The sequence below is a fragment of the Xiphias gladius genome, chromosome 6 (assembly GCF_016859285.1).
Source record: "Xiphias gladius isolate SHS-SW01 ecotype Sanya breed wild chromosome 6, ASM1685928v1, whole genome shotgun sequence".
NCBI lineage: Eukaryota > Metazoa > Chordata > Actinopteri > Istiophoriformes > Xiphiidae > Xiphias > Xiphias gladius.
This window is the reverse complement of record NC_053405.1, coordinates 13,975,085-13,993,375: the sequence shown is the minus strand read 5'-3', so window position 1 is coordinate 13,993,375 and position 18,291 is coordinate 13,975,085. Positions and strand designations below refer to the sequence as shown.

The following is an 18,291-nucleotide window of genomic DNA, read 5'->3' as shown; positions in this document are numbered from 1 at the left end:
TGCGCGCATACACACACACACACACACACACACACACACAGAGTCTCTTACTGTTATTCTTATGAGAACATGTTTTTTAGACTATGAGGATGTTTTTTGCAAAGTGATGCCAATTTGGCAGATCAGTTTTTCAAAGAGCTTGTTTAGTGTTTGGGGATCAAACAAGCCTGGACAGATTTATTTTGAGTTTTTCAAATTATTCCATTAACTCATGCAATAGCAGTAAAAGCAGTGTTTTCTAAATCAATCAATGAATCTGCAACCCCCACAATAAAACATCTGGTCACAGTGAAGAATACTGTCATTACTGTGATCTATATTGTTTATATGCTAAGTGAACAGAATCAGCAACAAAAATAGTATCGTCCAATGTGTTTGAAAGTCACTAGACTTTTCTGTTTTATTTTTATTAGTATGGAAACATCCTGTTATAATTTTCAGACACCAAAATCAAGTCCATCAGTATCACACTTTGGTTGCTGGCATATTTTGGCAAGGGCTGATTCAAATTAATAAACCCCTGGACAACGGACAACAACAACAACATCTTTACCATCTTTACTGCGGGCTTGTTGCCACTGATGAATGCAACAATGTGAATAAATTTATGGATTTCAGCTTTTTGTTGAGGCTATTTGAGGGTTAAGGAATTAAAGGTGTCAACTGAATGTGCTCTCAAGAACAGTGATAATGTGTGAAGTGTTTGCATGTTTGCACATGCCGTCACTTTCTCCTTTTCCTTTATCTTGTGTAGAACTAGAATACAATAAGGCTCTGGTTGTCTGGGCTTGCTCACCGGAATGCCCTCTCAGCCTCACGCTCACTTTGTTTTCTTTCATCTCCTCCCCCCTCCACCTCCTTCGAGCAGCTTCCTCCAGGGTGATTAGCGAGGGCTCAATGAGAAGTGCTTCTCTGTTCTCTTCTGCTTTGAGGGATGACGTATCATCTTAAGGTGTTGCGTGCACATGTGGAGGGAGGGAGAGAAGCAGAAACAGTCAGCATGCTGTTGCTGCTCTTGCACAAACCTTACAGCTTGTTTACATTTTCTGTGTGACTTTAAGGACAAGCTCTCTTCCTAGGTATTAATGCTTCTGTTGCTTCAATGATCGTGCTCCTGAAAACTAGTTTATTTTGATGCTATTGACACGATCGTCTGTCTAAATCACGGTATCAGTATGTGCCAGTAGTAATCACAATGTACTTATTAACAGTATGTACAACACTTTACACCATCTGTACTGTGGTCTTGCAATCAAGATCTCTTATCTTTCGCAGAGTTTTTTTAAGTGAGGCCATGCCCACACTAATTTTACATTTTTTTTTAAATGCAGTTTTCATGTTGCAGAGTTTTGTGCACATTCATCTTTTCTAAAAGTTCAACCCCCCTTACTAAAATAACAATACAACATCTTCTATAAATTGACAAACAACTAAAGTGCATTACCACCATCAACTGGTAAGGAGTGGTTTTTGGTATCTGGTTCATCCTCTGTTCTTACTCAGTATTCACTTATTTTTTGTTTGAGTATAGCTGAACACGTTATACAGCCGTCGCTGACAGTTGCCACTACATCACTGCATGAGTAGGAAACAGTGATTTCTTCACAGTTAACAAATGCTTCACCAAGGCCAAGTTATTTCTTAGCCTGCTGCATTGAGACCCCAGATCAAATCACTTTTTATGACAGCGTAGTTCTCAGACAGCTGTTTGGCTTCACTGAGAGAGTGAATACATACAGAGAGTTTGTGTCTTTACATTGTTGCTAGATGTTAGTACCTGATCATGTTTGTGTGTTTGAAGGTTGATATACACGTCATCATTTTTGAAAAGTTGTTTCCACCACCCATGATACAATCCAGTCTTCATAAGGTTGAAAATGCCACCTTATTATGGATGGAAAGCCAAAACAAAGGAAAACAAGATGGAGTTTCAAATTTATCTACATGATTGTAGACATGGCCTGAGTCAACTGGTCTGCATTTTGGAACATGAGGAGGTTTTGTGTAGTGAGATTGAGACTGTCTGCTATTTAGCATGTTGGGGGCTACTGCCCTTACATGCACTCTTACTTTAATATGACCTACAGTACATGAATTCTTCTATTGTTGTTTCTCTCCACATCACTCCCCATTACAGGCTGCCTTGCTGATATATGTCTCATTCATTGGCTCCAGTCTTCTTCTTTTTTCCCTCTATTTTCCCCCCTTTCTTGCTCTCTCTGTAAAACTCATCCCCACTCTTCCTGACCACAGTATTCATTGTCTCCGAACTTAATAGACACTAGTTAGCAGTGTGGCTTTGTAAACTGAGAGCCTTAGTAGTGTTACAATATAAGTTTGTTTTTTCCCACAGAGGAGGAAACCTCAGGCTGCAGTGTTGCTGCCAAATGATCCATTTTCTCCCTTAGGAGTGACAAGTACACAAACACTAGATCCACAGTTGTCATAACACTGGCATAGATGAGGCGGCCCCTCCTACATTTTATTCAGTCTTGTTCTGTTAATGTTGTGTGAAAGCGACTTCCGAAATGAACAGACCCACTACTTTTCTATTGCTGGGCACACTTAACATCTGAAAATGTCTTGAGTATATTTTCCACATTTTATTACCGCTTTCTTTGCGCTTCATCCACAAATAGATTAGTGAAGAACAAGGTTAATACAGTCTGAAAGACTTTTTTGTCATATATCTGGTTCACCACAGTAGGCTTCCTTCCCCTGTTATAACAGATTTTCTGCTGTCCTTGTTTTGATACTGCCCATATATAGTTTCAGAAATTTGATCACCCAGGTCCTGTTTTCTTTGATTTAGGTTTTGAAATGGTCCTACATTAAATTTCCACCAATGAAGCATTTAGCTTCAAAGACTAGCATTTGACCCGGATAAATTGCATCGCTCCAGTTGTCTGCTTGTTTCACTTTCACACAGTAATACTTGCTCCTCTCTCCACTGTTCCGCTGCCTCACTATTTCTGACCATCTCGTCTCCCACCTTAATCCCTGTCTCCTCACAAGACAGATCATAAGAAGCATGACTGATGTTAAGCATGTGGCATCTATCTGTTTTTTTTGTTTGTTTGTTGTTTTTTTTTTTGTTTTTTTTCTTACACTCTTCTGCATTTACTTCATCTTTGCATCTCCCATTGTCATTGCTCTTCAGTTTCTTACTGTATCCGGTCTGTTATACTTTGCTGTCAGTATATTTTGTAACTGTTGTAAAACAGAGGAGTCTCTTTCACCTCTGCTTCTCTTCTCCATTCCTCCTCCCCCACTTCTCCATCACGGCTCCAACCAGCCACCTGCTCCCATTTACCAAAGTCACGACCCGCTTCTCTTTCCACTTTCCCATCACCTATTTCTTCCCCCTTATTCCCTCCCTGAGTCTTTTTCTCACTTCCTCCCTTCCCTCCGGTATATCCATCCTTCCTCCCTTGTCAAAAACCAGGAATGTTTTTCTAAGACATTTTGCACCAACATATTGTTTGCAGCTCTCCAGCATCTGTTTGATAAGCTCTTGATAATACAGCTGTTGATCACTAGCCAGAGTGATCATTTGTTGAAACAGGCTAAGATGAAGCACTTAAGTACCTTTTGTATAGCAGATCAGTTTGTAAAAACATTACTACACTACTGAAAATGTGTTTGTACTCCAGGGTCCCTGCAATTATATATCCACTAAATAGCTAACATTGATATAAATGCAATCGGTCCTGTGGGTTGCCTGAACAAACTTTTAATACTTGATCTTATTTTAATTAATTAATTAATTAATTATTGTATTAACTTTTTTAAATATAGTTATATATATATAGATATATAGATAGATTATTTTTTAAATATTTTTTTAATGTTATTTGCATCCTGTTATTAAATTCCAAATGTCATTGACATTTGACATTTGACAATGACATTTCAGGGAAGGCCTAATTTTAATGTTGGACAATAATGTATTTTCCTTTTCATATCTCTCTCATTTGTTTATTTGTTGTTGGAAGAAATTTGAAAATATTAATATTGCTGGGAAGAAATTGGCTAACTGACATTTTTGTTGTTAGCTACATTGCTGTAACACCATTTGCAGTATTTACAGTCAGATTAAGTAGGCTGATAGATCTTCTAAAGGTGATTAATATCCTCCCTAGCCACAAACTCAGGAAATAACTCCAGTGGACTAAGGAAACAAGAAAAAAGAGTCGTGTGTTTTGTGTTTTGAGGTGATGATGGAGGCGGTGATAAAGAAATGAATGAGACAGAGAGAGAGAGAGAGTAAGTGTGGGAAAATAGGAAAGAGAAGGAGCTGTGTGATGGGAGGGGGACTTCAGCCAGGCTTCTGTTCACATGTTTCCAGCACAGTGTGGCCACCAGGGACCCTTTCCCTCTTATCCACTTGTCACTCACACACGTACATATACACACACACACACACAAAGGTCTGACATCAGGTGCTGGTTAACATGAGGTAATAGGGAAACCATACCCTCCCATTCTATAACGGTTTAAAAAAAGGCAAACTTCAGGTTGGAGTATTCTCACATCATGACCGTACTGTCCTAGAAGGTTAGTCTAACCTTCTTCTCTGATTTATTGTTGTTTAGTTTATGTACACAAATTGAGATTTTTTATAAATACGGGAAAATTCTATAAAGTGTATTTCCTTTAGGCCATTATGAAGGTAATACAGAACCTGTATCTGGATTTCTTGCGGCAAAATCACCCAATCATACAAAATGAGTACATATCAAATCATGAGGTGCTCCAAATCTTTTTAGGTATGTGTGTTTTAAATTCTGTTTTTTGAGTGTGAATTTAATTTATGCAGGTATATTGACTGTTGAGTGTCAAGAAAAAGATGAACTGGTTCTTAGTGTAGAAATGCTACCTTTATCAGATACTGGGCCACTTTTTGAGGCACCAGTAGTACTTTGTCGGCCTTGCAATTGCAAGTATAACACCTGCAGCCCAGCTACTCCAGCCTATAGGCCTGAACAGGCCTTTTCTAGGAGCTCAAAGGAATTCCAGGTTCGTTTGCTACGTCCTCAGTGTTATATGGATGTGAAGGTGTGTGGGGCCCAGAGCAGCTGCAAACATGTATTTACCTGAGGGCAGCAGGGAGAAGAGGAGAGCTGGACTGTCTAATCGCTCTCCGTTGTCTTGTTTGACCGGGTGGTTCTTGGTCAGCGCCGTGTCAAAACGGGACTGAGACAAGGTGATTAAAATCGGATCCTTTACATTTAGGCCCAGTTATCAACAGGGCTGGATGCATGCATGTGTTTTCAAACTCAAGTGTGTTTGTTTTGTGTGCTCTCTCTGGAGTTTAGTTAACTTGGTCCACACACCTGTGGCTGATTCAGCCAAGGGGAGTTTCTCTGAGGGATTATGACAAGATCTCAGTTTAAACCAGACTTGTCAGCCTCACATCCTCAGGCCCATGTGGCTTCTCAAGATTGATTGCCACTTAGCTTCAGCACAGGCCTCAATTTGGGTGCAAAAGGTGATTCTTGGAAAACTTCAGAACCCTGACTTGCTGTGATTTACACTATGAATCATAAATAGACTTAGTGTATCAGACCTGTTCATTTTTAAGAATGGTATGAGAAATTATGGTGATGGTTTACTGCTATATTTATCTGATAAGTCTTTGTTCTCTCCTTTTGTCTCATTTACAATTACTGTTGTATCTCTTCCCTCAGTTAATTCCCCCCAGGCCTAGAGCGAAATCCACCATCTCCCCAAATTTTGTCACCTCTCTCCTCATCTTTACAACTCCCTGCACTAAAATTTTTAACATTTGGCCCTTCAAAGGCATAGGCGATACCGGTCATTAAACCTGCGCCTCACCTGGCTCTTTCAAAAGATTTTCACTTCATTTTGCTGTTATTGTTTTGTTTGCCCTCTGGCTGACCCCAAGCTTTGACCTGTTAAGTTCTACATATGTGTTTCCCAGGTTGGGCTGCTCTCTCCCCGGCATCTGTTTTATAGATAGTCATGCGTGTGAAGGCTGATTCATTGCTCTGTCACTGACATGGCGTTTGGGCTGTCGACGTTACCGCTCTCCCTGTGTCCATGTCTCCCATGGCCCAGTTTTTATAGCGTGACAATCCAGATTTAGTGACAAATCAAGCAGCAAGCTGAGGAAAAAGGCTTTTCTGTTTGTTACATTAAGAGATCATCTTTCAAAGAAGGAAACAGCAGTTAAACGTTTAAACGTTCAGTCTCCCCACCTACTCTGTGACCTTGGTAGTCGAGATATAAAAAGTTTCCTCATGAATGATGATAGGATGGGACAGGAACTAAACCCTCCGCCCCACTCTCTCTAGCGACTATGCAGTGAACTGCTGCTCTCTTGTCAGTAGAACATTTCAGAACAGCGTGCTAAAGTAGCCTTAACCTTGGCACCAAACTTCATCCACTGAAATCTTTCTGTTGCCACTTCTTCATAACAGTCACCCTTTCTTTACGGATCCCTCCCTTTCACATCCAGTGAAGAAGAGTAGCCATCTCCCATAGGAAGAGGATTAGTTTTTTTGTATCTCACAGTAAGTTGCAGGCCTCCCTCTCAACTGTTTCTCTCCTCTGTTCTCCCTCCCCTCGGTGGTGGCTACTTGTCCAGCAGGGCCATGCAGTTTCACAGTCTAATTACAGGTCAATTAAAGGTTTTCTGGCACAGCCCTCCTTCTGCCAGTGCTTCGGCCATAGCAGGCTTAGGGGACTCTACAGAGTGAGAGTGAATGAGATATCATTTCATGTGGAGATCAGCCGAGAGAAGGCCCTGAAAGAGGGGATTGGGGTAAAAGGCTCCCCTCTCTTACTCTGAATGGGCGAGAGTCCCTCCACCCCGGGCAACCCACACAACACCCAGCATCTTAAAGAAGGGGCCTCTGGGATAGAGGCCAGAGGATTATGGGAATATTCATGATCAGATAAAGGGGTGAGCGGTTGAATGACTGTGTTTTGGGGCTCATCTCTTAGGTAAACAGGAGCCTAAATGGAGTTTTAGACCGCTAGTGCCACAGCTCAGTGAGAAACAGGCAATGGTGACTCTGTCCACTGTGTTTTTTGTTGCATTTCCACAGGACGGTGAAAGGAGAGCCTTGTTTTGGCCTTTTCTTCCTCTTGCTGCTGTCTTTTGGTGGCAAACAGATGGTGTTAGGGGAAATAAATATCTATTTCTCACAGTTTTATCCACAGAATATTGGCTTTTCTTAAAGACGCTATTCACATTCACCCATGGCCTCCTGGGCTCCTGAAAGCTGCTGAGGGCTCATTTTAAAGTCATTAAACATCCTGCTGTAAAGGAGTGGTTTGATGGGCCTTGCTGTTGTCATTTATGCTGTCTTATTTCATGTTGGGATATTTTGTTTGTAATTTATATAATGTCATGAGAATGAAGAGAATGAAATGAAGAAAGAAAATTGTAAGGACTTAAAGGAAAGAAACTGAAGGCTGACTGGGTGGCAGTGGGTTGTTTGAGGCTTACCTTGCGCTGGCATCAGTGATTAGCTAAAGCAGAGGCCCCACAAGCACCCAGTACAAAATGGCCTTCCTAAACAGTGTTTCCTTCAAGTTTTGTTGTTTGTGGTTTTTCCTAAAGCAAATTGGAGGTAGTCAGCTCAAGAGTCAGGAAGAGACAAGGTGGTAAACAGGTCTGGGCTCTCTCTCAGTCCGGCAGTAGATCAACCAAGTCAGTCCTGAATGCTGCTATGCTTAAGCACTAAACACACCTGCATCTCTGAGTTAACTCATAAGTCCTGCCCACTATCAGACACTCAAAAGAAAGAGGAAAACGGATAATGTGAACATCATAATAATAATAATAATAATGATAATAATAATAATAATAATACTCAGTGACGGTATACGTATAAAAGGCATTGCATGTTGTACAGATTGTAGAGTCCTCTAAGGCAAATGTGTGTGTTACTCGACTTGATAGGAGCTGCAGCCACAGTTTTGACCTGTGCTCCAGCAGAGCATTTGATCAATCATGGGTTTCAGTTGCTTCACCAGCTGGTGTTAAAGAAAGGGAGAGGGATTTTTCACCCACCCAACATTAGCTTTCCCAGCCAATCTGGGGATTCAAAGCTGTGTCTTTTCTTATCACTAGCCCTCCAAACTAACCTCTAGACCACTGCTGCCTCCAGTGATCTAGCAAAACTCACTGTCTCTGGCCGACAGCAGGCAGGATCCTTAATGTTTGACCCGTGTTAAGCAGTCTGCATCTGAAACACTAAGGCTCCGTAGAGCACCTTATCCTCAGCCACATCTAAACCCAGTTAAAGGCTGTGAAGCTTGAGCCAGGGGATTTCCCATGTTTTGATGATCTGATAGTCAGTACGCTCCTTTCCACACACCGAGCAAAACTCCATACCTCACATCTCTCTTTCTTTGGGTCAGACAGATGTCGGTAATCCTGCTCTGATTGGCTCGGATTGAGTTGTGTTGTCCTGTGGTCAGGGCACCCAGCCCACACGGCTGAACTCTGTCTGTTGCCTTTGAGCTGTGCCCTGCGGTGGCCTGTGTGCTGGAATGGCGTACTGCAGGGTTATGTTTCATTCAGCTCCACACCTGCTGCAGTGACTTGTCAGCGTGCCTCTCAACAGGCCCCCTTAATGCCTCCATTAGGTGTTGTAATCTCCCCCTAACGCCCTGCCATTTTGCCTGAGTGTGTTAACAGAGTATCAAAGGCTTGGTTTTTTTTTTTGTTTTTTTTTTTTACCAACTGCCAGTGGTGAGTGTGTAGGAAGGTGAAAAGAGGTGGAGGTGGCATGACTGTACAGCTCTTGCTGGTTTTCAAGTAATTGGTGTGTGTGTGCGCGTGCGCAAGAGAGCGAGCTCCTCTCGTGTTATCCAGCATTTCTCAGCTCTGCTAGTGTTTCAGGACGTGTGGGAGTGTGCCTGCATCTCTCTTAACAACCTTCTGCCTTTCATCCGTCAGGAAAAGGATACCTCAGCAGACGTGGTCCCATCAAAGGGGCTGCACACAAGCCCCTGAGTACGATATTTAGTTTCAATCCAAACCATGCACACAGTCATCACCTTTGTGCCGACCTGAAATGAACACACTGTTGTTCGTAGGTCCAAACCACAATGATTTATCTCCCTGAAACAGACAAGTCTTTTTAAAGCTGTTTTCATTGGGCCTACTTGTAGGAAAACAGTCGACAGTAAGTTGCCTATAGATCTCGTGTGGCTGATTGATCAAGATACAGCAGTGCTCGTTTGTTTTTCAGAGCCGGTGTTTGAGTTTGTGCTTGGGGAAGATCCAGACAGATTAGCCAGGGTGACAGGGAATCTGGAGAGCCAACCAGGCCTGGAGGTGCAGCTGGCATTGCGAGCCACAGCTTCCTTTTCTCCTCGCTGGCCCACAGACTTCCTTCAGCCACTGTTTAATCAGCGATTAAGTCTGCTTTAGATGGCTCGCTCATCTCGTGTGACAGTACATGTTGGGTGGAAGGATTGCTGGTCTTATGCAGTCTCCGGACAATAGGAGTTTAATCATGAAAAGAAGTGACTGACTGTTTTTCCAGTAAATTCCTTCCTTTCATGTGAAATGTTGTTGTTATGGTATCTCCTTCTGTCCATTAGCAATGTGCCCGGGAGGTACATACCATGAAAAGGGGATGGTGAGAGCTTTGATGTGGTCTGTGCTAACTGGGAAAGGGTACTCAGTTCTTCATCATCAGATGTGTGAAGGAGGTCTGCAATGAGGTTTGGCTGTCACTGTCAGAGGGGACCACCTGGTGCTTTGGTGAAAAATGTGAGGGAATTTCTCTCTGCAGACATGCGCTTTAGCAGTTGGAATTTGTTTCGTATTTTCTCTGTTTAGAAAAAACAGATTTCTAACCAACTACCCGTCGTGATGTTGCTTCATTTAGAACTTATGTTTTAGTGACTTGCTTAAGCAGAAAAAGCAGCAACATTTTTCAGCAATTGTTGGAAATGTTTAGGGCTGAATCTAACAATTATGTCCATTATCAATGAATCTACCGGTTATTTTCCTGATGATCGATTATTTTATCCATATGATGTTATAACACATTAAAAAATGTCCATCAGTATTTCCGTCTTCAGATGTCTTACATTGTCAGGCCAACAGCCCAAAACCCAGACATTCAGCTTACTAGGGCTGAAATCAGTGATCGTTTTCATTGATTATTTATTTCACTGTTCTTAATCAATCCATAAATGATTTAATCTATAAAACAGAAAATAGTCAAAAATTTCCCAGAGGCCAAGCTGATGTCTTCAGATATCTTGTTTTGTCCAAACAGTCCAAAACCAGAAGATGCTGAGTTTACCATGATTTAAAATACACACAAGCAGAAAATACTGAGATTTGAGAAAACTGCAACTAGAGAACATTTGGCTTATCTATTTGAAAAATGACTTAAATGATTAATAAATTATAGTTGCTGATTCATTTTCTAATAACTAACTAATATGAAATAATTAATTGTTTCAGCTCTGCAGTTTACTACACAAACAAAAGCAGCAAATCTTCATATTCGTAAAGCTGGAACTGATGAATTCTTGGCAACTTTTCTTTAAAAAAGACCCACTCAAAAAAAACAATTAATCCATTTTCAAAGTCGTTGCCGTTTAATTTTCTGTTGGGCAACTAATCGCTTAATTGACATTGTTTCTGCTCTAACAATGTGTTTGTATTTTTTTGTTTGTGTGTTTGTCGATATTTTATGTATTTTTGACTAACCGACCTAATTTGTGTTCTTCTCTGCAGAGAAAGTTCGTGAGATCCAGGAGAAACTTGAAGCCTTCATAGAAGCTCTTCACAAGGAGAAATGAGAGAACTAGGTATTTGTCTCTGTCATACAGTCTATGATCTCCCTGTTGAAAATCACACCAGCTACACGTATCAAAATGTACATCAGTGATGCAGTATAACCAAAGCACTGACTAACATAATTGTTAAAGGATAGTAAACATTTATACAGATTCACTTCTGTCAGCAGGAGAGATGGTAACTGTATGTATGTTTGATTTGTTTTTTTCTCCATCCTTCCTCTCTACAGAACTATTTCAAGTAACTTTTTGGATCACAGCAGAGAAATGCACTGAACAAAGACAAGTAAATCTTGTAAATGACCGTCATCACCCCCTCGCCCTGCCTCACCACTCACCTGATTTTCAGGCCCCCGGCTTGGCTTCCTGTCTCCCCTGGACACTGATGGAAAGATGGACCTGAACAGAAGGATAAGATGGAGGAACAGTTTTCATATTCTCTTTGATTTTCTTTGTTTTTATGTTTTTTGTTTGTTTTTGTTTTTTTTGTTTTTTGCGTCATGTCCCGCATCAAGAGAGAGACTTTTGCACAGGAACCCAAACAAACACAGTCGAATCAGGAGGAAAATGAGAAGCTTGCACAACGCTTTCAATAAAAGAGGATAGCGCACATGTTTATGTCCCACTTTCTTATTTTTATTAGATTTCCTTTTTCTTTTTTTTTTTCCTGGCCTGGGGTGTTTGTGTATACGTGATTATACGAGTTTGTGTATTCACTGATCTGTGTACAGAGAAACACTGACACTGACACTGGTCCTGATGGGTGAAATAGCCTCGAATTTCATACTTTTGTCTCACCTGGTGCTCACAAGTTACGTCAAGTTACCTGGCTGATAGGCTCAGAATTTGCCTTTATTTAACGTTCAAAAGTAATTTGTAGTTGCACTTAGGATCTAAAGCACTTAAGTTATCCCTCCAAGATCTAACTGTATTTTCCATTTACTCCACATGTAACCCTAAATGAGACTTTAGTTCCAGCAGATGTTCTCACCTTAAATCTGTAAGAATGGAAGGCAACTACCGGGTTCAATATTCAGCTTCATCTCCGTTGTATTAACAGGATGCGATCAGCTCTGGAGGTGTTGGAAACAATATTACGGAAAGATTTCACTTATTGTTATTTTGAGCTTATGGGGTTTATTTGACAAATAACATGCTTGTATGTCTGCCAAATGCACATAATGCTCCCGTTTTGTCTCTGTAAGTCTGTGTGTGATGCGCCATCAGTGTGCATTAATATCTTCATCTGCTACAATAGCAAAACTTCCAAAAGAAATAATATGACACCTTCTTAATAGATTAAAAATGTAATTAAACATAAATTCAGGATGTTTGTAAATCATTTAGACACATTATTAAACTAAGTGCCACAGTTTTTAACTGATTATGTGATCATGTATTTGAACATATTACATTGTTATACCTTTTATTAGGTTTAAAATGTCATTACTCAACATCCATATTGCACAATCAGTTAAAAATGTTTGTCATCATAACAGTTTAAAAATACATCACCAACCAATTTAGAGGTACAGGTGATTGAATCGTCATGAAGATCTTACGCCTCGTCCTGCTTCAGGGATGAGATCAAACGCCCCAAAACCAAGGAAAATGTAAAGACGCTATCCTCAAACTCAAGAAAAAATGAGAAACACAAAATTCTGGTGGCTGATTCCAAACCAAAAATGTATATTGCCTTTGTCAACTCACTGATTTTTCCACCTGTCACTGTCCAGGGCCAGATGTTTCCCAAGCTTGTGCTTCTTCCTCGCTCATCCTAAACCCTCCTCTTATCTCACCTGGCGTCACTCTCTTTGCACCTCCTTCATCTGGACCATAGTGACTCTTTCCATCACCCATGCAGACACCCACTCGCTCTTCCTAGCTTGAAAAACTGTCCTATTTGACATGAAAGGGCGGGAGCGACTGTGTTGACCCTACCCATTCGTTGATTCATTCATATGTGTATATGGGTATTTATAAATAATATGCCGTGCATTCTGTACAGGTAAAGTTAATCAGAAGTTATGGAGCTGCTATCATGTAGAGTGAGCCGCCTGTGTAACAGAAAATTGGTGAGGTGGTTAAAAATAACGTTTTATGCTGTAGAAAGTAATGTTTGCATGGTGTACCCCATCAGCTGTGCTTTATTTATTAAATTTGTGTTTAAAAGAAAAACCGTGAAAATAAAATTATAAAATTGACATAAAAAAAAAAAAAAAAGATTTTTCCTGATGTGTCAGCTTGTCCCGTCACTGTTAGGCCAGTCTGCACAACAGTGGAAGTCACTCCGTCACACTCGACAGCTACGGGATGGATTGTCATGACATTTTGTACAGACATTCCCGTTCCCCGGATGATGAAACCTATCAACTCTGATGGTCCACTGACTTTTCCTCTAGCGCCACCATGAAGTTGACAGTTTACGCAATTATATTAGTGGATCATTATTAGTGTTGCATTAATGTGAAGGCAGCATTTTACTGTTTTAGTCAGCTGAGGTGGAGCTAGTTGTAACTATTTTACACACTGGTAGTTTTGTTCTATAACAGTGCGTCCTATTTTATACACTTATATGTTTTATATGTAATATCTTCATTTGTTAAGTGACTGACAAAATAATGTAGTGGAGTAAAAAGTATAATATTTCCCTCTGAATTGTAGTGGAGTAGATGAATAAAGTAGCATAACATGGAAATACTCAAAGTACAGGTACTTTGTAAATTGTTTTGAAGTACATGTCCTTAGTTACTCTCCACCACGGGTTGTCTCTCAGTCTTGTCTAAAATGTTGCCTTGAAGCGAATGAAACTCCATTTACTTGAACCTTTACAGCCTCTGAGAATCTCAAATAAAAAGAATAAAACCACTTTGACGGCAAGTTACAGGGAATCACCTATGATGCACTGTTTCACTCTCATCCTTGGAGAACTGTGTTAAATCTGCGTGTGTTACCATTACATAGTCTCCTGTTGTCCCACAGCTGGCTGCTGCTGGATGCCCTGACCTGTGTGCTGACGTGATGGGGGCCTCTGCTCCAGATCTGGGCTAACCCTCTGAGTATTTAACTCTGCAGGCTGAAGACACGATGCAGCCTGAGGCAGGCAGGCAGCCAAGGGCCTGACTGATTAATAAGTCAGAGACCAGGGGTCCTACACTCCTGGGCATCCTCTCTTCTTTCACAAGAGCCTGGTTGTTACCGCATCTCCACTTTGCTCAAAGGGCAGCACGGGGGGGGGGGGGTTCTAGTCCTTACTACCATCACCTGAGGCATTTATACTTGAAGATAAATGCCTCACATTATCTTGCTGCTTTCTGTGCGTCTACTCTATTCACCTGTTTTCCTAAAAACAAGAGAAGTGAAAAAAGCCTAATGACTTTGTAGCAGCCGTGAAAAGAATAGAGGAAAAGTCAACCTCCAGCAGAAGGCCTTTGTGCAATCAGATAGCCACGTTCTGGGAGGAGGGAGGCCGGCCGGCAGACACTATACACCATTAGCATCTGCAAAGGCCGTCACATTGACTAATAGCCGGCGCAACAACGGCACAGTGGTTCAGTTTGTGTTTTCCCTCAATCCCCTTTATGCTAGTGACACAAAAGCAGCCAGCCCAGACCTGTCAAATGTGCCACAGCAGCGGACGTGCACAAAGCTCCATTTCTAGTCTTTCTTAGGAAATAGAAAGGGCCAATCTTGTTGCTTCATTTTTTTAATCCCCCACCTCATCACACAGACACATTCTGGGTTTTTCGAAAGGGGGTTGTGGCAGGTCGGTATATGATGAAAACCTTGAATAAGTCTCAGAAAAGAGCAATAAATTGTGGGGATGGGCGTTTTTTGGCAGTAGCAGCGGTGTCAGCATTTGTTTGCCTTCTTGTTGGCGGCACCGGCTTTGTTTTCGTCTTTCTGTCTCCTCTGTGATCGAGGTGTCGGTTGAGGTTCTGGGACAGGCAGCGACTTTGGCAACTGAATTAACACACATGGCCTTCAACTGATGGGAACGCTGAACGGCACCAAACACTAACAAAAACTATAGTGGTTCAAGAGTTCCACTTTACAGATTGCTCAATAAATGATCTATCGTTGGTTTTCTGTGTGTCAAATCATGAAGCTCACGACGTCATATACGAGTGCATGATGGGTGTAGACTCATTCCTCTATTGTGATTAAACTGGAGTTAGATGCCACCTTTCAAAAAGAAAAACCAGGTAGATCGTCCATTGTAGCTTTGGCTCTGTTTGCTTACAAAGTGCCTGTAAATTCTGATTTTCAAAAAAAACCTTTTCACAATCAGGTTCTTATTCTGAGCAGTTGGGTTCTACGTGAAAACACAAAATATTCTGCACAAGTTTGATCAGTTTTGACTCTTTCACATGAGAGATGTTTTGTGTGTGTGTGTGTGTGTGTGTGTGTGTGTGTGTGTGTGTGTGTCTTTATTTCATGTGACCTCTCCTCAATGATTTGAGCAGGTGAGACTCATGATGTTTTTTATAGTATTTCTGTGCACCATTCAGGATTTAGCAACATTTTAATGACAATGTCATTCGTTAGTCCTAACGGAGCAGAGTAACTAAGTTTTTGAGCGTTAAACTGAAGTAAACAATAGCTGATGTTTTTTCCTGACCTTATTTTGATAGTTATACATTTAGTAATGAATATTTAATGTTATAGAAGGGCTTTTTCAGGAGCTTTAAAGTATATAACAAATTTAATGTTGTCTGTTGTTTGTTGTTTGATTCCCGGGATCATGTCATAGATGCGATGATGCTTTCTTTGGCTAAATGATAGAACCAGATTTGTATCATGGCAACAAAGATTTTTTTCCTGCATTTCTTTTTAATTGTAATTTTGCACAGTGGGCCTGTGTATTTCGCACTGCCACTGTCCTGCGGACACCGTGCATCTCCAAAACATCATCTTTTTACAAGCTTTGTGTCAACACATTTTACAGATAATCCCTAATTGGTTTTCAAATAATTTTGTTTATCTTAAGAACTAGGTGAAATTTCTCAATTCCATATCACCAAATATGTAGATACATTGTTTTCACTGGACAGCAACACGATGTGTTTTTTTTTCTTCTTTTATGTTTGGTATGCAGCAGTCACTGAGCCTCCATGATGCACCAAGGTATTCTGTTACATTTAACAGTAAAACAAAGAGTGCTCATTTCCTGGATGACTGCATTTGGTACACTGACATAAGATACTCGGTCAGACTCTCAGTACACGAGAGAAACTGTACAACCTTTGAGAAGACACAATAACTAGTAAAGGGGAGACTGTACATGAGAGACTTTGTATAATATTTGAAGAGAAGCTATAACATCTAAAAGACAATGATTTGGCCTGTGAGGGTCACTTATCAGCACTTCAGTCAACAAGTGCAGATAAACACAGTGGATGTAAATCTAACACTTTGCGCCCCGGGACACAAACTACCAATGTTGAGTCACCACTGATGAATCTTATCACAGGCTTGTTGAAGCAACAGGCTTCCTTCTCCGTTCCAGCCAACAAAACCCTCTACTGTCCCCGGGGCCCGCTGCTTTCTGCCCTGCAGAGAATGGCGTCACAATTGGCCTTTGTGTTCATTATGTTGGAGGCATCTTCCCATTGCGCTGTGGGGTCCATTCCAAGGCTGAATTAGGCCCATGGGGATTTTAGCCAAGTCACAGAGGTCAGTGACCTTCCTTGTCATACCCCCAACACACACACACATACACATACAGGGAGCCCTGTTCTTCTTCTGTGTGAGCTATAAGTTATGGCAGTAGAGAGTGCTTAAATTTTAGCAACTGAAGGAGGCTCCACCGTGTGAATCCTCTGGTGGTCCTGTATCTAAATATATACGTGTGTGTGTGAGTGCGTGTGGGACTTAGCCGCTGTTTCCACAGGGGCGGCAGCGCAGAGGACGACTGCATGTTCTCACCATTCAAATGTGACGTCCACCCTGAAAGAATCCGTAAAATGACCTCATCGTCTCTCATGGCGCAGGACGTCATAAATGAATCAGGCCATTGTGGAGGGAAACAGTCTCCATTTATAAATCCCCGATGCTCTGAATATCTATATTTTCTCTCGAATCCCTCCAGGCGCAGGGTGTCCGCTCACACACAGGGCCACCCTCTACACAAGAGGAAAAAACACAAACAAACACAGAGGCAGGACTGTCATCTCACCGCTGCTTAAAATATCATATTAAAGATTCACCCTCACATCAGAATCTGTTTTGGTTTATTAACATAAACAGCAAAAACTGCAGGATCTGCTGTTTTTTCTAAATTGCTACCAGTATCACTAAATTGGAGCCTGATACTCAGTATGTATCCAAGAAATCTGACTTTTAATTTTTGTAATACACGAAGCAGGCTACAACTACAATAGACAGTGTTTCAATCTGTTGAACTATTGTCCTAGTTTTGAGCTTCAGACAGCGCGCAGGATCAAACCTGCCCCTGAAGAACTTCATACAAAGAGCGGGAAGTGTTTAATTTGAATGCTCAAATCAGAATTCATCAGTGCTGCCACAACAAAAAAACTAGACGCGTCAACCATCACCGGAAACGGCTGTCAATTCTGCTGCTCACGCCAGTGCAACTGTGCCAACATTAGCATACAAAACCACAAAAACCCAAAGGGCTGCTTTGATGAGAATATGATTAAACACCGGAGTTCTGTCAAAGGTACTGTCACTGAAATGTGTTGGAAAACATGCATTTAAAAAAAAAAAAAAAAAAAAATCTTACTCTTTGCTGATGTCTGCTAGGAATCACTGTCTGATCCTATTGATAATCAGGTATTGGTTACATCCCACCAACATCATGCATATATATAAATAACTGAGTCTGCACTGTGAACGCTATCACAAAGACTGTGACACTTTGAGGACTTAGATTTAAGCCGTACCCGCCTCCCCAAGATGGTGGGTAAAGTGTGACTGAGTGGTGGTAAAATGCTGAAACAGTTGGCGAAGAAATAAAAACGGATGTGTGTTTGTGTACATTTGTGTGTGTGTGTAAAAACAGAGGGTTGGGAAATTTCCTGTGCAGAATGGAGATATACGAAGTTGCCATGGAAAAACTGATCGCCGCACAAACTGTTTCTTAATCGAGTGGAGGTCTTAGTGAGAGGGAGGGACCCGGAGCTTTTAGCAAAAGAAGCGGCTCTGGGTTTGCATGGACTTAGTGGGATTATGTGAGCATTCATGGTAACCAGTGGTGCCAGCAGGTGAGGTCTGGGCTCTGCTGCCTCAGCCTTTGGGTAAACAGAGAGGAGGGTTGCCAGATCCTTGCTGTGTTGCCAGGCTGAAATTGTATCTGTCCACACCACTTACGTCAGTCAGGCTGATCTGCCTCCTCCCGCAGAGCTGTGGTGACAGGGGCTTGCACTTGTTGCCGGATGGGGGACACTGAGGACCGGCTTTCATCATCTAAGTGCCACAGTGAGGGCAGACCAAAAACGGTCTGGTGACATTACTTGACTGGCCATCAAT

At 41.4% G+C, this 18,291-nt stretch overlaps 1 protein-coding gene across 4 annotated transcripts in view; it reads left to right on the top strand.

Annotated features, from left to right (window-relative positions):
• opa1 (OPA1 mitochondrial dynamin like GTPase) overlaps positions 1-13,010 on the top strand; it is a 38,446-nt gene extending 25,436 nt beyond the window's left edge. For 2 of the 4 annotated variants that reach the window (XM_040128705.1, XM_040128704.1), the window contains 2 exons: positions 10,739-10,812; positions 11,031-13,010. In XM_040128705.1, coding sequence (XP_039984639.1) covers positions 10,739-10,803 — 65 coding nt within the window. In that variant the 3' untranslated portion in view covers positions 10,804-10,812; positions 11,031-13,010. The remainder of the gene's footprint in view (positions 1-10,738; positions 10,813-11,030) is intronic. The other 2 variants (XM_040128707.1, XM_040128706.1) reach the window with 1 other exon arrangement.
• The last annotated feature ends 5,281 nt before the right edge of the window (positions 13,011-18,291 follow it).